General features: G+C 40.0%; 1 protein-coding gene across 1 annotated transcript; it reads left to right on the top strand.

The window, feature by feature from the left end:
* The first annotated feature begins 28 nt into the window (after positions 1-28).
* Positions 29-22,427, top strand: LOC146702764 (heparan sulfate glucosamine 3-O-sulfotransferase 6). The gene is made up of 2 exons (XM_085465758.1): positions 29-880; positions 20,814-22,427. Exons 1-2 carry the CDS (start codon positions 408-410, stop codon positions 21,454-21,456), a joined length of 1,116 nt encoding a protein of 371 aa, XP_085321884.1. The 5' UTR covers positions 29-407; the 3' UTR covers positions 21,457-22,427.
* The last annotated feature ends 3,449 nt before the right edge of the window (positions 22,428-25,876 follow it).

Below are 25,876 nucleotides of genomic sequence, written 5' to 3'. Positions count from 1 at the left end.
GGCGTGGATTTGGCAGTCACACGGAAAGGATCGCTGAGGGTTTCCTACACAGCCGCTGCCAGGGAGCCGCAGGGGCGCACAGAAGACACGGAGAGCTGTGCGGCAGATTCAACCTGCTGAATCTGCGTTTTTATTTTGTGGATTTTTGCTCCAGTTGTTAAAGAAACTTTGTTTTGTTTGTTTGTTTTGTTTTGATGACGGCAGGATTCAGGGACAGTCACGGGGGGCGAGAGGGATAATAAGGAACATGTGGAGCTTTTGGATGCGCGGTGGACAAGTTTTGCGCCACTTGGACATGTGGCACAAAACAGGCGCTTTTTAAGCTGCTGTCACTTTGACTTTAGTATCCAACCCCCCTGATATGGCATGTTTCCTGCGTCGTGTCCCCGTGCTCAGGATTGCGACCCATGGGATGTAGTAAATGGAGAGCTGCGTTCAACTTTGGACACCTGAAGGTGCACTCCAAGCTGCCTGTCTTCTTTACCATGATTATTCTCTTCATTTACCTCTTTTACTGCCTCAACGGTTACTGCGAATCCCTGCCAAGACCCGTGTATGACCAGCGAAGTAATCTCCAAACCAAAATTATCTTTAAAGATGGGCAAGAAACGGAGCAGCTCGGCGCGTATAACGCGTCTCCGGTCTCGTTTGTCCGCGAACAGCTGTCGGACTTGACGAACAGTGATCCCCCGTCCAACAATATTTCTATAGCCAATAATTTTGGCAGCAAAAAATTCCCTCAGGCCATCATCATCGGGGTGAAGAAAGGTGGCACTCGGGCTCTCCTGGAGTTTTTGCGCATCCATCCAGACGTGCGAGCCGTGGGCGCTGAGCCGCACTTCTTCGATCGCTTCTACGAGAAGGGACTGGAATGGTACAGGTAAAGGCGTGTTTATTTTGTTTTCCTTTTTATTTTAATTTATTTTTTATTGAAGGACTTATGAAATCTTTCATAAAAATCACGAGTTTCGTTCCAGCAGTCCTCAAACAGCAAAATGGGCAAACGGATACTGACCTTAAAATACTCAAGAAGTCTTTCTGTTTGTGGTGACTTCAAACTTCCGGAATATAAGTTTAAAAACACGCTTTCTCTTTCTTTACGTAAATGTGAATACCCCATTTATCCTTCGTTAATAATGTTGGTTCACGGACACATTTCCCCCACGAATTCGCATTTTAAAAACGCAAACATGTATTTTATGAAATATTCAGCTTCATAAAAGACATTTAAATACGACAGTGGTGTATTCATAACAGGTCATGTGCGGGAATTAAAAATCGAGCCCCTCTGTACGGGCCTGTACTATCAGTGCTCCCCTCCGGATTATATTGGATTGCTCTGTCATGGAAACTTGAACCAGATATGGCTTTTATCTTCAGTAGCTGCGGTTTTAATGTAGCTTGTCAGAGCAGTTTGATGTGGCAGACGCCTGATTAGGCAGATGTTAAATCAAAAGAAGAAGAAGGGGGGAAAAAATTGTTCCTTTGGAATCTGTTTTGCCTTCAATCAGCAAAGAAATAAACATCAATAACTGGTTCAGTGGGAGGATTTTAAATTTTTTTTAATATATATATATATATATATATATATATATATATATATATATATATATATATATATATATATATATATATGTGTGTGTGTGTGTGTGTGTGTGTGTGTGTGTGTGTGTGTGTGTTCAGGCTGAGGCCACATTTGAAATAAAGGTGATATATCCCAAGGGGGACTCACATACTGAAAATATGTGTTTGTGTCTCTTGTGTCTCTTCCTTGTTGCACTAAATATTGAAATAGGACTGCCTGGCACATGATGTAACAATAACACAACAAATTCAACACACTCCCTCCTTATTAGTGCAAATAAAGTCTCTTTTAGTCCAGGCTGTAGTGAAAGAGGAGAGCTGAGGAGAGCTGAGCTCTTCTAACCTATTTCCTCACCTTTTCTCTCTTCATTAATATCTCTCAGCACCAATAAGATGCTCTGCTGATAGCTTGCAAGGATGGCAGCGTATTCAGTCCCCTGCCAATAAATTGCTGTTTATTGAGCTGACACACCGCCTGGCTAAGTGTCCATGCTGGTCCCCTGAGAGCCTTCGTCACTATCAGCCCCTGATCACACAGAGAGAGGGTTATTGTGGATGCTGGTGGTGTCGTTGATCTGATGGTGGCCCAGATTTCAAAGGACATATTTCTTTCGGTACAAGTTGCTCTTTCTACTGAATCAATGAAGCAGTTTTTTTTAATGATAGCACGCTCCAGAGAAAAATGTTAACATTTATCTTTTTTACTGTCTTTTAACAACATAGATGGACGTTACAGATCACCTCAAATTTGCAGAAGACAGAAAAAATCAAGAGTTAGTGTGCGGAGGAGGAAAGATGAGAGCCATTACAGAGGATCGGCAGAGTAAATGACAGTTTGATGAAGAGATGTGGAAAGGGTAGAGGTGAATGTGGAGGGGTGGCAGGTGTTGTCAATACACGACAGGTAATCAGCTGTTCGCTGGAAGGGTGCAATAACTGCTGAGTGACATCAGAGATCAAAGTATGCATGCACAAGTGTAGGCTGGCGTTTTTACCACTTAACAGTGGTACTGAATGCAGAAGAGGCTGGGGATTTCCTGCTAAATGCACGGTGCATGCATGATAACAAAGAGAAAGATGAACGATGGGGGAAGTTTTGTATGTGGGAAATGCTTCTCGGGGCAGTTTCAGTTTAAGATGTGAAGATAGGTTTATCATCAGTGATGCTGAACTTTGGGACGATTAAAGCACAGCACAGAAGTGGACTAGTTCAATCCCATAAAACCTTTAATTGGACAATAAAAATTCCAGCGCACACCAGAGTAAGGGACACTTTTATCGGCAGAGTGCAATAAAAATCTAGAAGTGAGTGAGCTGCGCTTTTATTGCAGTTTTATCTAAACAGATTTGCTCTCCATGCCAACAGGTGTGTCTTTGAATTGTCAGGTGCTGGTCCAGCAGATTCACCCAAAAATAAAAAAAAAAGCACATTAAATGGTTAGGTGGCAAAAGGTGGTATCTGTAAATTTAAATACCAGCTGTGATCCTATCTTACAAATCTAGATTACGAACAGAGAACAGATAAAGACAGAGCTGACAGAGTAATAAGTATGTCTGAGAATCACAAACACAGACAGGGGATCACTGTGAATAGAGTCAGCAATAGATGGGTAATACAAAAAATGCTAAATTAACTGTTAAAGAAACAAACTGGAATTTTTAGCTCATTAACAGTGGAACACTGTTTATGTTATTTTCAGTTAATATGTATATTTACTTAGTAATCAATTATTTAATCATCTTATTTTTCCTGGAATCCAAAAGTTGGGCTTGAAATTAATTGTTTTATTCACCCGTCCTCCGTAATCTCTAAATTATAATTAAATGCAGATTTCAGTTCAGTTTTTTCTATTTATTTTAAATCAATTAATTAATTGCTAAAGTGATAAAGATACACAGTAACCTTGATGAAAACCTCAAGCTTGCATTTTGATTTAAAGGTGAAGGTGAAACCTTTTTTCTTTGTTTTTTAATATCTTTTCCCTCTCACATGTTACCAAAGCCATGAGATAAGTGAGGTGCAAAACTAGACTAATCAGGTGGATTAGTGCTGCCGTTACAGCTATGCTGTGTTTGCTGACTATCTTCTAAAAAATCTTCTTTCTTTAGTGTTACTGGCTGCAGTCTGTTTGCTAAGAACCTATTTTTAAATGCACATTGCTGCGTAAGAGATGTAAAAAAAAAAAGAAAGAAAGAAAAGAAAATGTAAATGTCACGATTTGTAAGCCATTTGCCGGTGTCAGTGATGACAAAGCAAGACCTAACAGGATTAAATGTGGAGAGATCAGTGACCTTTACATGTTCTTTATACTTTCTGTTGATAGGAAAGTGACCTTACCCCTGTTCTTTTTAACACAGATGTGATGTAAAACATCTCTGTGTTTTTTGTCTCTCTTTTCTTTTCTCCTTTGAAGATATAATGAAATGTGTGTTTTTGCTCCATCCTAATCCGCTGACAGCTCTTGTCAACACTGCGCGAATTGGACCGGTGTAATGACAGGTCAGGCATTAACGTGGACAGCTCAGGGACATATGAAGGGGCTGAGATGAATTAGGCTCCTAGCTGCAGTTAAACAAGGCCTTATCGAGCATTAGTCAACACCCCTCCCATCCAGCCACCGCCTCGCCACGTAGCACTCATCCTTGATGAGAACTGCAGTCATCCTACACCTGAGTGCAACAGGGGACACTTATTGTGCCCAAGGGCTATGTAGTCCTCTGGCTTACAGACAATCACTGACTTATGTATCTACTTTTTTATTTTATGTGAGACAGATAGATGATCAAAGGAAGTGGAAGTAGTCCAGTGACTCCAAACAAGGCTTAGATCATACATTACTTAAAACTGGAGGGAGTACATGTTATACCATAGAGTTACTCAAGTATTGGGGGGGAGGGTGGGTGAAAAAGATTGTGGTTTAAACACATTGTAGAAATAATAAATAAGTAGAATCACATATAATAAATGCTACATAATGCATCAGAACTTTGTGGGATTAATGCCTCTGAATAAAGGATGATTGGTAATGCTAAGCTAAGTAGCTAAAAGTAATATTAGTAAAATTAATATTAGGTTGAAAAATTATTTTTAATTTATTTACACAACATCACGCAAAGTTGGATACAGGTTAGCTAAGTAGCAAAAAGGCTAGATAACTAATGGATAAATTATTGTAACTATTATATCCAGGTAAAAAAATAAATAAATCGTTAAAATGATAAAATACAAGAAAAAAAATACATAACATCTGATACAAGTTTATTGGTACTAGAAATAAGTAAATAACTGAAATAAGTAAATAAACAATATCTAAAGTTTTTGGATAAACAGATGGAATGACTAACGCATCTAAAGGTTTTTGCTAATGGTTGAAAAAGTGAGCCTAAGTCAAACTAACAAAATAAATAGCTAAGCTAAACCTTCTGCCAGTCCAGGTGGTAGTAGTGCAAAAAAGTATTGTCAAATGATTTTATTTTATATTTTAAGGATATATCTTCCCAAATGTAAAAACTATTAAAAACTATGTTATGCAGAAGTACTGAGATCACTTAGCTTCTTTAGTTTTTTTGTGCAACTACACACAACTTTATCGTAGACATAATAGCCTTCTGAAAATATTATCTACAGCATAGGTGTCAAACTCTGGCCCGCGGGCCAAATTTGGCCCGCAGACTAATTACATTTGGCCCGCGAAGCCATACCAAATTACTATTAGAGCTAGCCTACTGGTATTATACAGCTAATATATATATTGTTTAGTATTAAGTTTTGCTTGTTCCATATTCAGTTTTTCAGCAAAACGTGTTTGAGTCCATAAGAAAAGATTCATTCTTATATCTGGAGGAATAAATATATTACAATAAATATTAACGTTAGCCTGCGACTTTGTTCCAGTTTTGAATTTTGGCCCACTGTGTATTTGAGTTTGACACCCCTGATCTACAGCATAGGTACTTTAATAATGTAACCATTTATTGACATCAGCACATTTTCCCTGTATGCTACATTATAGTCTGTATAAAAAGTACATTTACTGTAGTATCTGGAGCTTATCTTATTAGCCATTATTAGCTATTTGCTAATTTGCCAACTGGTTTTATAACAGCTGTTAAATTACATTTTAATAAGTAAGGAAACGACTAGAGAAACACCCTTCAGCCATGTTTTGAGCATTGACGTTGTACAGTTTGTCCACCAGAGGGCACTTTTCAAATTCCTTGATGGCTATTGTGTTTAGAACGCCCTAAACAACAACTAGCTGCTCTTAGCAGAGCTGGACAGAGCATAGCAGTAGTAAATAAATATTTACATATACCAAACTTTGGGAAATCTTTTTATATTTGACGTTTCAAAGGAAATATTAACAGATATATCAGAATATCAAATACTTAAATTGCCAAATATCTGCAATTTATCTGTCTCAAAAATGCCAAATTTGTCGCACTCTTCTAATATTTTCTTTTCCCTCCTTCCTTTGATTTTCCTGCTTTTCTGCCTTTTCCATAATTCCAAATCTAATCTATTTTTGTAATAAAAAAATATGACTAATTAAGTGTAATTACAGCCTAAGTACCTAGTGATTCAAATATATCAATTTGAAACAGAACCGTAGCATATGAAGCCAACAAAATCATCTGAAATTGTGCTGGAAAGTATCACTTAGTATTCTCTGACAGAGCTCTTCATTTCAAAGTGTCTTTGAGCTCAGAGAGCCACGGCCCTGTCTTCAGCTGGTAACCAAGTAAAACACATGGACATCCTTAAAGGAAGCATTTGGCAAATTGTTTCAGAAAAAATGCTTATATGTGGAAAAGCCTTGGCTGTACCATCTACTGGAAACGATTCTGTGGCTTTGTGGTGGGGAATGGGGGTTCAGACAGCCATGGTGTGCAATGAGTGAGTGTGAGCATGTGTGTGAGCTTGGATCCATTCACACTGCTTCAGCTGTATACCTGATCTCCATCCACTTTCTTCTTCTTCTTCTTCTTCTCCCCACCATTTCTTGACGCTATAAATATCTCGCAGATATAAATGTCATTTCCCCATATTGATCACCTAAAATACGTTCTTCCTATCGATTTCCTCCTCTCTGCCTTTATCACGCTGTTGCAGCAGAAATGAATTAACTTCTGAATATTCCATCTTGTTGACAAGAAGCTCGTACTCCCATCCGCGGCTGACATTTATGCCCCACAGTCTGAGTGTTGATGGAGTGGATTTATTGGCTTGTTCAGGTCACTCAAACTGTGTAATGTAAAGCCACTGGACACGCTCTCACTCCTTTTAGAGCCTCGTTCTCTTTATGCCTCCTCACAGTCACTACTTTTCTTTCTCTTTCCTTATCGACTCATTTCGTTTTCTTGTCGTAAAACCAAGGGAGCGTGTTGTATAATTCAGCTGAGGGTTAGATGCGCCACCTAGACAGTAATGTCCAGGTTGTATTTCCTGTTAGGGCACTCTACCAATCACATGGGATTCTCTGGTTGAATTTCTCAGTACTCACATTCTTGGAAGCTGCGTGTTACGGAGTGTTTTTTTAGAGTAAACAAGGACTGGGAGGGAAAGAGACACTTTCAATAAAGAATTCAGAAAAATAGGAAATGCAAAGAAAGAAAGGCAGCTTTCCTTGGAAGACAGGGTTCAGTGCTTTGGATGTTTGAAGCTGTATCACTACAAGAATAAACAAGTGGGTTCAAACCATTAACATTAGTAGCATCATCCAACATGTCTGTCAGAACTGACACACATGAGATTATTTACCTATATATAGAGAGATGTTATTATCAGAACGAGTACAAAATTCAGCTGGAAAAGCTTAAGCGCTGTAATTAAATGTGACTCAATCAAACTAGACTTGTTCTGGAGGAGGTATGGATTTTTACTTGGTCAAAAAAAGGCCTGATGTAGCCCTGTCATCAGTTTTTTGACAGCTCGTCACTGTTCGACCTTTCCCCCCGCCAGCACGCCATTTTCATCCAGTCAAATTTAATAGAAACAGATGACTGGTGAGAGATGAACAATGAAAGGATCACTGGGGAAAGTATGAAACTTACCACATTTCAATCACAGTTACAGAAAGAGAAAGTTTGTGTTGTTCTTCGCTCAGACTGGTTTTTAATTCTTCTGTTTGGGGTTTTAATTCCAAACTGCTGTGCTGAGTATGGGCATTTTTAGTAAGACTCAAAGAAGAGGGGGCGTCGCTCTTGTTCTTCAGTCGCAGACTCATTGAAATCAGCCTCTCCTCGTTAAACAGACAGAGCAGACGAGGCAGCAGGAGACCTGCGAGATCAGGATGACTGATGAGCTGCCACAGACGACAAAATAATAATCCTATTTCTACCTCCTTCACCTTCTTTTCATCACATCATTTGCCTTCATTTCCACCAAACCTCTTGCTTTATTTTTCCCCCCTTTACACTGTTATTAGTCTTTTTATATTAAATGAGCGTGCATGAGGAAAGATTGGGGGGGGGGGGGGGGGTGTTTAAAAATAGTGCAAGATCTGCAGACGTAGCTTACTCATAAATGAAAAAGAGGAAATGAAAGAGGTGTGAGGAGAGAAACAAAACTAACGAGTCAATAACTATATAATAATGGTAACACTCTTCATATTGTGCATATGAATACACACACACACACACACACACACACACACATATATATATATATACTTATAAATTAGATGTAGGCTTTTACTTTTAAAAGGTTTTTACATTACATTTTTTAAAAATATACATGTTACAGTAACAATACAGCACACATTTTTATTTATTTCACTTAAATAAGCACCTATTATACTTATATGCTCCACTCACTCATAGGCCAGCAGCTACCCACTGCACTCATGGTGTCACAGCTTTGCTAATCTAACGTGAACGTTGATGACCGCTGCACGAACAAAAGGAGGGTAAACATACAAGACAAACTGTTAGGGGTTCCGAAAGAGACTCAGGCGCAGGCCAGGGTTTTCCTTTAAGCGAAGGACAGTGCGTTTATTTACAGTGAACACATACACCAAGTGGCTATATACAACGTGCAGGGGAAACGGGTCCGGGTCGCCAGGGTCCGTGGGAAACAGGGTTGGGAGAAGGATGTTCCACACTTTCTGTACAAAAAGTTCCCCCTTCAATCACTCCTCTCCGCATCGGGTTCCAAAAACGATCTACACAAAAAACGTCGGGTTAGCAGGATAATAATAAGAAATTCTCAAGGTGAAGGTTAGCCGAAACACAAGTCTAACTGACACTGATAGCTCAACGATCCAGCGAAGACTAGTGCAGACTCGCCATCTAAGTAGTGCAGTAATCAGCTGGGATCAGCGGCCGGTGTGGTGATGAGCAGGTGTGTGGGCCAGCAGCGGGAGCCCGCAGTGAGCATCGCCGTGGCGAGAGAGAGAGTGAGAGGGCGAGAGAGCAAACAAACCACAAACATATTGCCCAATAGAGGATTGACCAGCGGGGCACAGGGACCATGACACAAACAGCTTATTATTGCTTATTTGAGACCTTTATTTGATCATGTCGACCACACCTCTGGCCATTATGTTGTCTACTGTTTTTTAACAACCCCAGTTTACATTGGTGGACATTACTTTAAATATACCAGAGTTAGTCATAGGCTCATTTTGATCTGTAGCTCTTGGCCATATTTACTCATATTTGAGGAACTATGGTAAGCAAATTTGAAGCTGTGTACAGTTCTGGGATATAAGTACTGTTTTATATCCCTTTAAAATGAATATTTTTAACTCCAGTACATCGTCCATGTTAATGATGCAACACTGATATTCATTTAACCGTGATTAATAAATCTTTTTTTTTTTTCAATTTAACATTATGTTAAAAATTCGGTACTTTTTCTAACCACAAACTGGTGAATTATGTCTTCAGCTTAATTTAATGTTTATATATTCATATTTGTTATTATATTTTTAATTTTATATATTTTCAATTATATATTTTTTTGTATTTATTTTAATTTATTTTCATTATTTTAATAATTTTTTTTAAATTATTTTTTTATTTTATACGTTTACGTTTAACAACCCTAATGTATAGTAATAGTTAGTAAAACAGTTTGAATTCCAAAATGTTCAAAATGCTTGTTGTAAAAAACAACAGAAAAATATTTAAAATGTCTTTATATTCTTTTATACATTCGCCATCTTCTGGGGATTTTTAGTCAGCTCCACAATCTATAAAAGCTCAGACATTTAAGTCTCCTTTTAATTCTGCTTCCTCTACGATGTTTCCTGCTTTTCATTCATAGTTAATATTAATCCACAAATCCACACCAAATTTGCCACAAATGCTCTCACTGGAGAGGCAGGTAATTATTGACGGTTTGTGTATTTGTGTGTGGCTGCTGACCTCTCATTGGTGTCCATCTCTGTTTAATGTCTGACTGCCTGACGGGCTTGGGGGTGGGTGGGTCGTGAGAACCTGCAGCCACAGAAAAACACACTTTTCTTTGTCTGCTACAAAACCTTCCTAGAAAACTCCCCTAAACTGGAACTAACCAACTTAGAATAACTGGTTGATTGTTAGTGATGTCTGTGTGGGTTTTGAGAGGAAATTAGGTTAATTATGCCTGAAACTCTGGCAGAGAGAGCTACAGCTGAATTTGAGGACAAGCAAAACATCAAACAAGACACGGTGATGGGTGGAAATCTGGAAACCAACACCAGCTCCTGCTTCATGTTCATCCAAAAGCCTTCTGTGTCCTGAATGTTTGATGTCTGGACAAATGTAGCCAAAGCTTGCAAAGAGCCTGATAGATGCTACTAATGGCAGACCGCTGCAAGGATGGTTTCCAGTTGTAAAAGCCCAGTCTCTGCCAGCAGTAATTTCCGTTTTTCAGCTTAAGACAGTGCTAACAATGAGCTGAGAAACCACAGGGATGAAGGCTGCAACTGCTCGGAAGTGGGTTTCCACGATCGTACAGTATCGAGTGTTCTTATTGGTCGGGACCTGGGGAGTTGCCAGGCAAGCAAAAGTCCATATTGAGTCAATTATAGCGTTGCTGAGGTGTGTTTGTCCCACATGTGTATGTACTCATTTAGAGGAGCTGTTTAATTAGTGGAAGCGTGTGTTCCCTGGTTCTAGTGCACGGTCAAAGGGAAGGGTAAACATTACAGCATGTACCTCTTTGCACATGTTTAATATTTAACTGGACTAACTGGGCCGAGGGCAAACTAACAGCAAGTCAAAAGGCAATAAACAGCAATTTATCTGTTTGCTATAATGGGTCATATTTGTGGTATAAAATTATAATTACTGTTATTATAGATTTGTCAAGCTGTAAAAATGATATACATTTTGCCGTATGGTTTTAATATATTTATATCAAATTTTTTCATTATTTTTATAGTGAACATAGTGACTAGAAATGCTCATATTCATTATTATGTCCAAAACAGGCTTATACATGAACTGTAGACGTGCACTGTTTGATTGAATTATTGTCATTCAGTCAATAGGCCAAACAGTGCACATCAGTCAAGAGCAAATAATAATATAAATATATATACGTAGTATAGATAACATAGTAATAACATAATTATAACTGCTTTTTTTTGGTTGTTGTTTTATTTTGTAATTTGTGGTCTTTTTTGTACATTAGTGATTTCTACTTCCTGTCTTTGACTTCCCTATATTGTGATTTTTTTGTCCCACCTTCAGTTGCATTAGTATCACCTGTGTTTAATGTACCACACCTGTTCCCGCCTCCCACTTGCTCGCTCATCTGGTTCTCATTACACTCAAATTTTCCAGCAGTTTCTTTTTTTCCCCTCTTGTAGCGTTCTTCTTTTGTTTTTTTCTCATGTTTCTACACAATTTGGTTCACTCTTGCTCTTGAGTCGTGTGTTTGTGTCCTCTTCCTCTGGATATTCTTTGATAAAGTACCAAACATTCTCATATGAGTAAGTGGTGTTAGGGCAGTTCATTGAGTATTTGCTTAATCCAAAGAAACTTCTCTCATGCTCACATGCATTCCCAAGTGTTGACATCTTACTGCCAGCCTAATTATACAACTGCAGCGTCCTGTGATGTCGGTGAGATCGTGACATTGTGACATCACCGGGGTTACATTTGAGAAGGGAGGAAATGGAAGAGTCCCTCGCTTTCTCCACCCACTCTATCTGGCCGTATTCATCCTGCATTCGGGAGATGGGGAAAGGCAGGGCGGGGCCCCTTAAAGGCCCCCTGGCTAGCTGCTCGGAGATAAAGCCCCACAAGCGGGCCGCTGTGGGCCCCGGCAGGAGCACAACAGTAGATTTTCCCACTTGATAAGTCAAGCAGGGTGGGAGCAATCAGGGGAAGTGCCATGCACATGCAAACACACACACAGTTATTTAAACTCACTTGTACGGGCACAAAAAAGTAGACTCACACGCCCAGACATTCATGAGGGTTTCCGTATTTAGTGCTTTCTGTCATTACGGGCTGTTCTGTTATCAGTAAGATCTTATCACCACATCCTTTCTTCCTGATCTTCATTCTGTCTTCTTTAAGAGATTTACGAGTGTAGTATTTTCCAAAATGTTAAGCTACTCCCCCAAAAATATAATGTGTTATAAAAAGGCAGAAGTTCAATATAAAACACATTCATTCAGTGCAGTCGGTTTCCACCGAATGCTACAGCTTAGTGGTTTTATTGAAATTCACACATAGGTTTGACAACAAAACCATGCCGAGCTTCCTCTTTCATTATCTGCTCAGATCTTTTTTCAGGGGAAACTCTGACTGCTCCTCGCTCGCTCGCTCACTCACCGCTCTCAGGCCTTGAGATGTGTCTATTAACTGTTACGCCTCTATTTTTCCCCTCAGCTAGACGCATTCTTCAGCTCTTTCCTACCGACCTACCCCAGTGATGCAAACCTCCTCGGTAAAAATACTCATCGCCACCCTGGTGCGTCAGCCAGACAGCAACCTTCAGAGCGTGTAATAGTCTGCCACACACACGCAAAAACACACACGTACACAACTGAAGGGAGCGTAACATGATCTGTGATGGATTTATGTCACACAGATATTGTGTAAGACTCTTGTGCCAACCTATAACATAGCACAGATGTCCAAGAAGCATTAAAAACACTGAATACGCGTCCAGTAAGCAGGCGTAAATTCTTATAGGTCCTAACAGAGACAGTAACTTTTGCATTGTAAGTGCTTTTTGACCACTTCTTACCAATACTTCATACTAAAGCTATTTTAACTTAGAAGCTCATTGTCTGATTACGGTCAGCCCGTCAATTAATTTTTAATGCTAGGAATTCTTACATACTGCTGGGAAGTATTAACAAAATGTAATATAAAATTAAATATCACTGCCTGGAATATTTTAAAGGTCTTACATTTTTAATGAACGCTGCGTAAACCCTGTAGGGTGTCGTCTTTGAATTAAAAAAAGCCTCTTGAATTGCATTTAGACACACAAGAATCCCACATTCAGTTTCCTTTTGTTATTATTATTATTGATCAAATCTATTTTTGGCAGCCAAAGAAGTAAAGGAGAAGATGTGCAAGATTTCTTGTATTTATACAAGGCACTGGGTACATTTAAATAAAGATAAGCAGCCAAAAACATCATCCAACTAACGCAATGGCCCGACTCCAACAGACACAAAGTGAAGCATTACTTTAGCTCCCCTTTTATTGAGTTGCTTACAGTCCCTGCTGACTTCTAATCAGCCCACAGAAACTTCTCAGCCCTGTATTTGCCGACAGTAATGACAACCCTCTCCCTCCACGCAGCAGCTTTTACAGATCTTTGAACACACGCAGGCTAACTGTATCCGTCTTCAGACGTCCCTCTGTAGTGGTTTGAGGATGTCAGTGTGTTTTAAAATCCCTTCACACATGTCAAATGCATTCATAACATTCTCACTTTGAAGGATACAGTAGAGGCCGAGGGGAAGCTTTGAAGTTGTTAAAAAAAAAAAGGGGGATCAGGAGTGGAAGAAAGGAGGTGAGGCGAGAAAAAATGTCGGAGATAGAGGAAGGAAACGCAACACATACGAGAGAGTCTGCTCGTGATAACATGTTGCATTACATGATCTCCGTGATCCCCGGTGGTCTCGCTCCGTGAAACGCAACCATCTGCCCCTGACCTTCGGGGTGGAAGAGTCCATTTCCGTGCAGCGCAGGCTGGTGGGGATTAAGAGGGTCCGGGGATCTGGCCTCAGGCCCGGCAGAACCTGTATGGATCACAGCTTTCAGAGCTCCGAACCCTGGGACCAGAGGGAAACTTCCTAAACCAGAAACACTTCCCTCATCTCCGCCATGCGCACACACATCCAACACGCGCACACAAACTAAGAACTTCATTGCTCCCAGATGTGGGTCCATCCTGTGGAGGGCATGTTCAGATGGTTACAGTGTGCACATGTGTGCGCTGTGTTTATATATGTGTGTGTAAGGAGAAGGCAGACAGAGCAAGATGGGTTGTGCACAAACAGAAATGGAAATGGCCGGGGAATGTGCTTACCACTGGAAAAGTGATAATAAGCATTCACAGTACCTTACCTTACCAAACCGCTTTTTTAAAAACAAATAAGGCGTTGAGGTTGCAAAAAGTGGTATGAATGTGCATAATCTTTGCTGGGTATTAGATATATCAATTTAATCTACAATTTAGTACATGGGATATTTTCCTTTTGCTTTTATAAAAGAAGATCAAACTCTGTAGTGTTAGCTACGAGAAGTCCCGCCTTATATTCCGTAATGATCAAACTGTAGAAAAACTTTATCCTCCATTCATCAAAATCCAAAATTATTGTGTGGATGCTTTAAGCATCCACACTATTGAGTTCTTTCTTGGTGTTTCCGTACACTTTTCGCCGTGGATCTACTTCCACAATTTTCAGCCGATTTTCACCGTTCAAATTTTAAACTATTCTGCTATTTCTGCTAATAACGGCTATGTCTTTTGGTATTTTTCACTATTATACTTTTTAAAATATTAAGCTTTTTTCCTTTAATTTGAAATGAATGGGAAACTTTGCAATTCTGCTAAAATTAGCTTGTTTTTGAAACTTAACTACTTCCTCATATTTTCACGTAGAACAACCATTCAAACTTTAAAATGTTCTCAAATTATTGGGCTATTCAGGTATAAATCAGCTTTTTCAAATCTTTTACCGTTTTACTTTTATGCTTCTTAAAGTTTTGAGTTGCAAAATTGTGATTTCTCACAAAATACATGCGTTGTTATTGTTGCCACTGAAGGTTTCGCAGTCTTCTCTTCATGTCCGAACAACTTCTTGCTACTTGCTCAAATTTCACTCAACTTCCACAAATTATACATCAAAACGTAGGTATTTTTGCTGGCTTTCTGAAAATGTCACTATCATTGTTGTGGAATTTATAGAATTTTGGCAAATCTCCTCAGACCAACAGAAAGTCGGAAAACTCTCCATAGAAAGTCAATGGAGAGTTTGTTCAAAATCACCGCTTGATTTCTGTAATGAGAGGCATTTTCGAATTGTCATATCTCCTTAATCTCCTTTGTGCTAAACCAGAGTATTTGTGCTGAAACACAGTATTTCTGCCAAATGATAGTATTTGTGCTAAACCATAGTATTAATTTAAAATGACAATATTCATAGTTCATCACAGTGTCTCTGGTAAATCACAGTATTTCTGCTATGTTGTACTATTTTTCTAAATCATAGTGTTTCCGTAATGTTTAAGTATTTTTGGCTAAATATATTCTTTCTGTTATCTTATACTATTTTTCCTAAATTCTTGTATTTTTGAGAAGTTATCATGTTTCTGGTAAGTTACAATATTTCTGCTAAGTTCTGCTATGCTATTGTATTTCTGCCAAGTATTATGTTTCCTCTAAGATGTTGCAGTTCTGCTAAGTTATTCCATTTTAGCAAAGTTCCTTTGCTTCTGCAAAGTTTTTACAATTTCTGCAACTTTTCAGCTAGTTTTTGCATACAGCTTCAGCTTTAAAGCATCCACACTGCATTTTCGCAGGAAATGCAAATTTTTCTAGTTCATTTTGTTCTGATTAATCGGGGTGGCTGAAAAATACTTTTTCAGATAATCTGTTTGTCAAGTAGCCCCTGCTTTTCTCTTGCCTTTGAGGGCAGCACAAACTACTAAACTGATGTGTGCTCATTTTCTGTTGATAAATAAAAGCCCACAAGTTTGCAGCCATTTAAACAGTCTCTAATAAACCTCAGCCCACCCACACAGACCACAAGCTAAACGTGTGTGCGAAAGAGACAGTGTGTGTGCCTGGATGCATTTGTATGCACAGATAAACGCACATCAGCATACTATCGGACCAAACCGCATTCCTGCTCCAGATGCTGATGGGAGAGGTGTGATGAAAACAAACATCAGGTTGCTAGGTCGCCCTAAACTCTCTCTGGCACCATTTCATACACACACACCAGTTGTGATCAGATAAAAAGAACAAACATTTTGATTTTCTTCTCATCTTCATGAGATAATGGGAGATTAGATGAGATGCCCCTGTTTTGCGCTTTCTCGCTGCTGCTTTTCTTCTCTCCATCTGTGGCTCTCGCCTTTTGTTTTTTTAGACTCACAATCGCTGATCTTCTTCTTCTTCTTCCTCTTCTTCTTCTCTCAGCTGTAATCCACCCTTACCGGCAGTCCCTTTCCTCCCCCCACCCTGTGTTCCATCACTGTGTGGCCTAAAAATGTAAACACGACGTCAATAGAAGCCCCTCTGTGCCTCAAACAGGTTACTGTGGCGTTCATTAGCCTGACTGAAATGAAACATCCATTTAGTGCTGCAGCACACTCACGAAATAGTTCAAACATGCTGGAAACTCAGAAAAATACAATTAAAAAAAGAGGGGGAGGGGGTATCGATGGTGTTAATATCAGTTTTTCCAGTGTCAGGCTGATTCCTGTGACAGTAATATTAATGGGCCAGAAAATATGATAATTAAAGGATGCGACTATTCTTTTTTCTCAGCTGGAAATACTCGCTGAATCGATCGCACATGTTTTTCCGATGGGATTTCAGGAATCATATTGGAAAAAGTGGGTGACACAGGTAGGCAAGGATGGATAAGGAGAAGTAAATTTACCAAAACAGCATCGTCTTCTTCCACTTCTTTCGGCTGCTCCCTTTATGGGTCATCTGCGTCCATCTCACTCTATCCCTAACATCCTCTCCTCTTTCACTACAGAGTTCTTCTTCTTTTCCTCCTGCTCTTCAGCTCCACATTCAGCATCCTTTGCCCAGTATATCCACCATCCCTCCTCCTCCAGTCATTTCCTCAGAAGTAATTATTTCTAATCTGTCCCATCCTGGTCTTCTTCAACTTCTGTCTTTCTCTCAGTGCTCCTTTCTCCAAACTATCTCACTACCATGTTGTAAACCTTCCCTGTTGCTCCTGCTGCTATCCTTCTGTCACAAATCACCTACTTTTTGCTCTGTCCATTGCTTTGTGTGGATGAGTCCAAGTATTTAATTATTTTTTTTATTTTTATTTTTAATTATTTAATTATCCTCCGTCATTACTTGTACTCATTGGATCGTCACTGTTACACCTGTCTCTCTCTCATTCACATACATGTATTCTACAAAAACACTTCTCAATACTTCCCCATCAACACTCTCAAAGCAAACATCACATCTGTAGTGCTCTCTCAGCATCTTCTTAACCTAGCTTCAACAACTTTTGCCCATACTGTATGTGAGAGTGCAGTTTCCTCTGAAAGGCAGAGCTCTTAAACTTTCCTGGGATACAAACGAGGTCTTCAGCTTCTTTTTTTCTGGGACTCAGATCCATAAAAACTATATTGCCACTTATATCATGTGGTCACCAGAAATAAACTCGCGACCGACATGCTTAGAAACGTCTGAGCTATAGGTTGTAGCTTACACTACGCCCTAATGGAGAGAGGACTCATGGGAACAGCATCGTTTTTTTTTTCCTTTAGGTATTTGTTGTACATTTCACAATTTTGTTTTGCCTCAGCCCCCATAATCCGAGTCAGACATTTCTTATGAATGCCATAAGTTGTGTATTTGGTGTTACCCTCAGAGTTTCATGCCAGGGGACATGCCGGAGTTGGAGCCGAGTGTGTGTGTTGGATCAGAGAAAGAGGGAGAGAGAGAGAAATGGAGTCTCCATCACCACACACCAGAGCCCCAGTAAGCCCCTCACTTGCAGACCAACCACGAAGACTCCGACCCAACCGCCACCACATGCCTGCTGAGGAGGGAAGGGGGGAAGCATGGAAATTAGCTGAGGGATCTTTCACAGTTGCAACACTGGCATTCTTCTCCACTTGGATTTCTATAACACAAACTGCTGCCTGCGATTTGAATCTCCTTTGCAAACCAGTGCGTTTTGTTGTTTTTTTTAGGAGAGGGAAAATTGGCAGAATATTTTTCACAACGGAGGTTATTAGATTCCATTTTGGTGTTACGGTAGCATTTGAATGAAGTAAACGATACGAGACAAATAGGTTTTCCTTTCCCTCCCATTTCCCCCCGATTTATATACAATCTGTTCTGGCAGGTTATGGAGACTCTCAGTCAAACACAGGCTTCGGTCAGGGTTTGTTGAACTTTTTGAGGTATGTCCTCTCAGTCTGAGTCATCTAAGTAGGGGTAAAGATCAAGAGGAAGAGGGCAGCCCTTTTTTTTTTTTTTTTAAGCCAAAGTGTGCCCAGAATACCCCAAGTACTGATAATAATAAGCAGGGAGCCAAAGGCAATAACAGGATTGGACCAGAAGACATGGTGAGCCCTATTATAGGATACCTTTGGGCTGTATGCAGTCCGCAAGTATAACTGCTGCAGTAGTATAATTGAAATGTAGAAATGCAGTTACACCACCACAGCCCAAATAGTCCATAAATTAAATAACAATCCCAGTTTATCGTTTGGATCTTATTTTTGTTAGTTATTACTTTGCTTGAGTTTGATAGCATGGATTGATCGATAAAATAAAAGGAACCAAAAAGCCATTTGCACCAACACAAATTATTTTATTTTAGGCCACAAGGTGGTCATATCATGTCAGTTTTAACCCTGTAAATCCTGAAACATTAAATTTAGCCATAAATTTTACATTTTAAAATTTTTTTGTGTTTTTTGAACATTCTAAAAAAACTTAAAGCAAAAATTAATCAAATATTAATTTCTATATATTAGTTTTAATTTGTATCATATTTGCAACATCTTATGCAATTGATTTAGATTTTTTTAAAGTCAGAAATTCATGCATCAAATATGAGATACTTGGTGATGGAGGGTTAAAATGTTACTTTAAGCTTCCTGCAAAGACAAATATTAGACATTAAAGTTAGAGGATATAGTAAAGGTTATTTCACCAATGCCCCAAGCCTCATCAGTTGACTGGCCTGGGGTTAAAGTTACTTTTTCATTCGTACCTCATTCTACACAATCTACATTTGCAAAGTCAACTTTCTTTGACTGCGTTCAGGCGTGGTTGAGTTTTCTGTGCCACTGCCTGCTTGGAGGTGAGGTGGGCTCTGGCATGGTTCAGCTGTATTGGCATACACATGTTGTGTGATTGCTGATTGGGCCTAAATTACAACTAAAAATCAGCGTGACACTGTGCATGAGGACAGTGTGTTGCCGTGCCTAGACGCTGCCGAAATAAGTCACAAAGCAAGTCTAATCATAAGTTTTTGTTCTGCTGAAGCATCCTTCTTTAAAATAAACTGTCACGTCATAAAGATGTGGCAGCAATGGCGAGCAGGAGGTCAGTCCACTCGGGCGGGGATAATGGAAATAGAGAGCAAAGAGGAGTGGACTGAAATATGGGGAGCAAAAGAGACAAACTGAAGCATACTTCATAATGTACTTCAATGTCAAAGAGTGGGCACGGTGCAGAGTTACTGTGACTTTCATTTTGTTGCCTCTTGACAGTAACTTCTTCATCACATTGCATTTTATTCCAAGTCAGAGAAAAACAAACGCATGCCATTTCTACCCTCGGATTAAACTGTGAGCCGACGTTTTAAATTTCACAGCGGTGCAAATTACTTTCAAATAATATTTCATATTACATATTTTGACTGGCTTTGACTATAAAGCCTAAATATGCATGAAACCAACAGCAGAGTCATATTGGAGCTTTTCTAGATTATCTAAACCCTTAAAGTGTGTGTTTGTCCAAATAACTTGACTATCTGACCATGTTCTTTCTAAGAGTCTTCCCACATTCCCGAATGTGAGCAATAGACCATTTTCTGGAAAAAAAACATTTAGCCATTGCAGAAAAGGCACACATGTAAATAATAAAAGATTAATGACAGTTGAATTTCATTTAGCAGCTTCAGTTTCGGGGCCCTGGTACCGGCGCGATACTCTTTCTGCTGTCCTGTCTCGGCTTGCTGAGAAAAGCCACAACAGAGCACCGTCAGTAATTAGTAACACCTGTGGTTTCCTAATGTGACAGGTCAAAGTGTCTGCTGTTGAAAAATGCCCGCTTGGCGAGTGAATGCAGTGTTTTTGATTAGCAAAGATGGCCAAACTGCAAATATAACATTTTACTCAAGTAGTAATCTAAACTAAATTTCTGGAGGAACTGCCTCGTGATTGCTGGAAGCTTTTGTAGTTAGCATGCAGCTGTTTTAGTCGACAGCAGCCGGTAGACCGACAGCTGGCAGTGTGTTTGCAATTCAAAGCAAGCAGTACGAGATAATGAAAGTTAGCTAGGTAACAGTTAGCTGCTATACTTTTGATTTCCAGGTGTCAGTGAGAGCAGTGCTGTAAGAAATGCTAGTGGTATTACAGCAGTGTGGCTATTACTTCAGGCCAGCCGGACATTCTCCCATCATCGAGGAACACAGGAGCAAGAGCAGCGGTTATGAGCTTGTTTAGAAGGAGGCCGCGGATGAGATGAGGAAATTACTTTTCTGAGGTTAGCATAGCCTCGCGGTTTTCCTACAGTAGCCGTTCAGTAGCTCCCTCCCAGACTAAACTCACATGGTCACTCCATCAGTGCCAGCAGCTAATGCCATGTTTATCTCTCTCTAATCACCGATTTATCCCTCTAATTACAAACCGAAATCAAAAAGCCTCGAAGGCAAGTGAGGCATCGTCAAAGGAATGTGCTGGAAATATTAAGGGAATGTATCATTTCTCTAATATGTACTCTTAATATGTGAGCTCTCAGTAACTACAGTGTAGTGGGGTTTTTTGGGGGGGCTTTTCGACTGTGTTAAATGGCTTTTTCTCTCTTTCTCTCTTTCATCCAGGAACCTGATGCCTCGTACTCTGGAAGGCCAGATAACCATGGAGAAAACGCCGAGCTACTTCATCACCAAAGAAGCTCCTCGGCGCGTCTTCTCCATGAGCCGCCACACCAGGCTTATCGTGGTGGTTCGGGACCCTGTGACGCGCGCTGTTTCCGATTACACGCAGACTCTGTCCAAATCTCCCGGGCTTCCATCCTTTCAGAACCTGGCTTTTCGTAACGCCACCACAGGCCTCATCGACACGTCTTGGAGCGCTGTACGCATCGGCATCTACGCCAAGCACCTAGAGAACTGGCTGCGCTACTTTCCAATGTCGCGCTTCCTGTTTGTCAGCGGCGAACGCCTTGTAACAGACCCGGCGGGTGAAATGGGTCGGGTCCAGGACTTCCTAGGGCTCAAGCGCGTGGTCACAGATAAGCACTTCTACTTCAACCAGACCAAAGGTTTCCCCTGCCTAAAGAAGCCTGAGGGGAGCAGCAGGCCTCGCTGCCTGGGGAAGTCAAAGGGGAGGCCCCATCCACAGATACCCTCTGAAGTCCTGCTCAGGCTCAGAGACTTCTACAGACCTTTTAATCTTAAATTTTACCAAATGACTGGCCACGACTTTGGCTGGGACCAAATGGCAACTCACCAAAGCTCTTAAAAACTGCCACCACTATTCACCAACAGTTAAACACAGGCAGGGATACTGTGTGTTCTTTGTCGCCAAAGGTTCTACTCTGTATAACTTGCCTTTTGTTTTTCATTTATTAAAGTATGATACCTGAATGCCAATGCACAAAGGAGCCTTCACCTGGCTTTATAACAACCATGCTAACAAAGTTTAGAAAACTTCAATTCTTTGAAGCACTTGAGCAAGCATTTTCGACAAAGTCTTGTGCAAATGGCTTGTTTTGTGCTCATACAGACAAGCAGAAGGCAAACTAAAGCATAATGCCTATTTACTTAAATCAGGATTTCAAGCACTTGACACCCCAAGTTAAGCTGCCATTGCTATCCAAAACACTGACAATGGGAGATGTTCACAAAGTTAAACCAAAAAGAAAAAGAGAATCGATGGGTGAACAAAGCCATGAGAAACCAAACGACAGTAACTGATACGCAATGGTGCAATCACAATAAATGCAAATGGTTTGAGACACAAGTTGATCATTCAGAAATAGTTACACTAAATCAACATAAATAACAGTTCAACTCTGGTTATATACACTTACAAAAAGTCTAAAGTTTGTTTTATGGACTATCATTTCATTTTTTTAAATACAAGATGTAGCAAAGATGATATATAGCTGGTTCTGATGAAAAAAGGTTAGAGAGGGAAACCAGCCATGGTCAACTACAAGCTGTAAATTTGCAGTTATTTATGTCATTAATGCAATGAGTGCATTGTTAAAGACTGGAGAGGAACATTTACAGCCAGTAAACCAGTGACTGTTTTTCCACTTTGTTTGATTAACAACTACCCTGTCACATGGTACAGTACTTACATGTAACTGTGTATTTCTAAAAGTCTAATTTATAAGGTGGCACAGTGTTGTTGAGATGTTTTCTCTGAAACTTTTGTATTTGAAATTCTGCTGGAAATTCTGACTAAATATTTTGTTCTGAAACAAGCATTTGGGTCATTTTTTGCAATTTATTTCTGAGAAGTATTCGGATCAAACTCTTTGTATTCATTCCAGACATGCTGAGTTTGCTGCTGCCAAGACTACAACATACATCTGCGGGGCAGATGATTTGCTGGTTCCTGGACAAGATGTACGAGACTCGTGATGACTAGAAAAGAACGCGTAATTAATCGGTGTTGTGTTATTGCAAGAGATGATGTAGGAATGACCCCATTCCTTTACATCATATGAAATTGTAAAGACTATTTGTTTAATATTTCATCCTGAAAGAAAAAGCAGCTTTAAAATGAGATTGGCACTTCAGCAGTCATGATCTCACACCACAGCTAGCCTCTGTTCCACATCCATCACAGCTACTGTAAAGTACTATGCAAAAAGTCTTGAGCTGCACCACGGAAATAGGTGCAGCTGTTTATTGAAATATATGAATACATAAATGGGAATATAGTATCCAGGCAGACATCTATCCATTTTGTTGTGCCTATTCAAACAAAAATAGATTATACAAGGCAAAAACAGTATGATCATCTTTATTCTTCAACACAGTTTGATCTCTCTTAGGCAATATTTTTTTGTCGTTTCTTAAAGTAGTGTTTAGGAATCGTTCTCCGGGCTTCTTGAAGGACATTTAAAGCTTTTCTTTAGATGTCGGCGGCCTTTTGTTTTGTTCTCCATCTAGATGATCCCACATTGCTGAAGTTCAAGCTCTGGTGAGGCCAATCTACGATAGTGTTTTTCTTTCCAGGCATGCTTTTACTGCACTGGCAGTTTTTTTTAGATCATTATCGTCATTATCATTACTTAATAATAAAAATGTTAGGGTTAGAGTGAAAAGGTAATGTCATGTCTAATTAGTGCGGTTTAAATGTGCTGGTAGGCTAAATTTGTTAAATTTCGAAAAAGCCTACTAATCAAGCCAGTTTTCAGTCTAAACTGTGCTCATCTTTAGTAACAGATATATGCGTGCAACTATGCAAAAGCTTCTCAAATCACATTTGAAAAAGGTTTGGTTTGATAGAAATAAGCAATTGTTTTGGAGATCAGAAAAGAGATCACATATGATGAAATATGATAATCACAGAGTCATCACCGTCGCCTTCTTTCGACTGCTCCCTTCAAGGGTCGCCACAGCAAATCATCTGCCTCCATCAAACCCTATCTCTACCATCCTACTCTGTCACATCAACCCTCTGCATTACTGTAGTTCTCCTCTTCTTTTCCTCCTACCCGGCAGCTCCATATTCAACATCCTTTGTCCAGTATAGCCAGTTTTCCTCCTCTGCACATGTTCAAACCATCTTACTGCTCAGCCTGAATTATCTCTCCTAGATAAATTGAATTCTAATCCTGTCCAATGATCATTTCCAATTAAAATCTTATTAACTTTTCAGCTCGGCCACCTTCAGCTCAGCCAATCCCCCTGTGCTTCATAGCACCACCTTGTAAACCTTCTTTTTCAATCGTTCGGCTCTCCTTCTCTCACAAATCATCAACAACCAGCCATCACCTGATGACTAAGCTCTGTATAAGCTTTTGGGGAATTTATCCTTGTTCAAAAGGAATAAATGGCACATGGAACAGGAAGTCTGGAACTGAATATCTGTTATCTACTATCAGGACATCCTGGCCACAAAAGACCCGAAAAATTGACTGTATCCCCCAGAGTGTTAGTCAGTCAGTTCCTGGAGTTTAAACTATGTTACCCATCTGCTGACTTTAGCGTCATATTTAGTGAACAGATGTGAGAGAGGCATCAATATTCCCATCTAACTTTCAGCATTAAGATAATTCACCAGGATGTCAAACTATACGTTTGTCCATGATGGAAAATGCTTTCTTCAAAGTGACTCTGGCTCTAACAGCGTAAAACTGCAGAAAGCCTCTCAGCAGTTTTAAATGCGCTGTAGTCATTTGAACGTAGACACATGTTCAGTCAGTTTTTGGCACACACTTGTTTTAAGTGTGTGCCAAAAACTGACTAAAGTTGGTGGCTGGAGCTGGATATACAGGGAGTGCAGAATTATTAGGCAAGTTGTATTTTTGAGGAATAATTTTATTATTGAACAACAACCATGTTCTCAATCAACCCAAAAAACTCATTAATATCAAAGCTGAATGTTTTTGGAAGTAGTTTTTAGTTTTAGCTATTTTAGGGGGATAACTGTGTGTGCAGGTGACTATTACTGTGCATAATTATTTGGCAACTTAACAAAAAACAAATATATACCCATTTCAATTATTTATTTTTACCAGTGACACCAATATAACATCTCCACATTCACAAATATACATTTCTGACATTCAAAAACAAAACAAAAACAAATCAGCGACCAATATAGCCACCTTTCTTTGCAAGGACACTCAAAAGCCTGCCATCCATGGATTCTGTCAGTGTTTTGATCTGTTCACCATCAACATTGCGCGCAGCAGCAACCACAGCCTCCCAGACACTGTTCAGAGAGGTGTACTGTTTTCCCTCCTTGTAAATCTCACATTTGATGATGGACCACAGGTTCTCAATGGGGTTCAGATCAGGTGAACAAGGAGGCCATGTCATTAGTTTTTCTTCTTTTATACCCTTTCTTGCCAGCCACACTGTGGAGTACTTGGACGCGTGTGATGGAGCATTGTCCTGCATGAAAATCACGTTTTTCTTGAAGGATGCAGACTTCTTCCTGTACCACTGCTTGAAGAAGGTGTCTTCCAGAAACTGGCAGTAAGACTGGGAGTTGAGCTTGACTCCATCCTCAACCCGAAAAGGCCCCACAAGCTCATCTTTGATGGTACCAGCCCAAACCAGTACTCCACCTCCACCTTGCTGGAGCTCTCTGCCCTTTACCAATCCAGCCACGGGCCCATCCATCTGGCCCATCAAGACTCACTCTCATTTCATCAGTCCATAAAACCTTAGAAAAATCAGTCTTGAGATATTTCTCGGCCCGGTCTTGACGTTTCAGCTTGTGTGTCTTGTTCAGTGGTGGTCGTCTTTCAGCCTTTCTTACCTTGGCCATGTCTCTGAGTATTGCACACCTTGTGCTTTTGGGCACTCCAGTGATGTTGCAGCTCTGAAATATGGCCAAACTGGTGGCAAGTGGCATCTTGGCAGCTGCACGCTTGACTTTTCTCAGTTCATGGGCAGTTATTTGGCGCCTTGGTTTTTCCACACGCTTCTTGCGACCCTGTTGACTATTTTGAATGAAACGCTTGATTGTTCGATGATCACGCTTCAGAAGCTCTGCAATTTTGAGACTGCTGCATCCCTCTGCAAGATATCTCACTATTTTTGAATTTTCTGAGCCTGTCAAGTCCTTCTTTTGACCCATTTTGCCAAAGGAAAGGACGTTGCCTAATAATTATGCACACCTGATATAGGGTGTTGATGTCATTAGACCACACCCCTTCTCATTACAGAGATGCACATCACCTAATATGCTT

The sequence above is a fragment of the Copadichromis virginalis genome, linkage group LG8 (assembly GCF_057382275.1).
Source record: "Copadichromis virginalis isolate Kocher_CV1m ecotype Utaka linkage group LG8, C_Virginalis_male_GT1.1, whole genome shotgun sequence".
Classification (NCBI taxonomy): domain Eukaryota; kingdom Metazoa; phylum Chordata; class Actinopteri; order Cichliformes; family Cichlidae; genus Copadichromis; species Copadichromis virginalis.
Note: the sequence above shows the minus strand (reverse complement) of the source record. Positions and strands in the feature narration are given on the sequence as shown.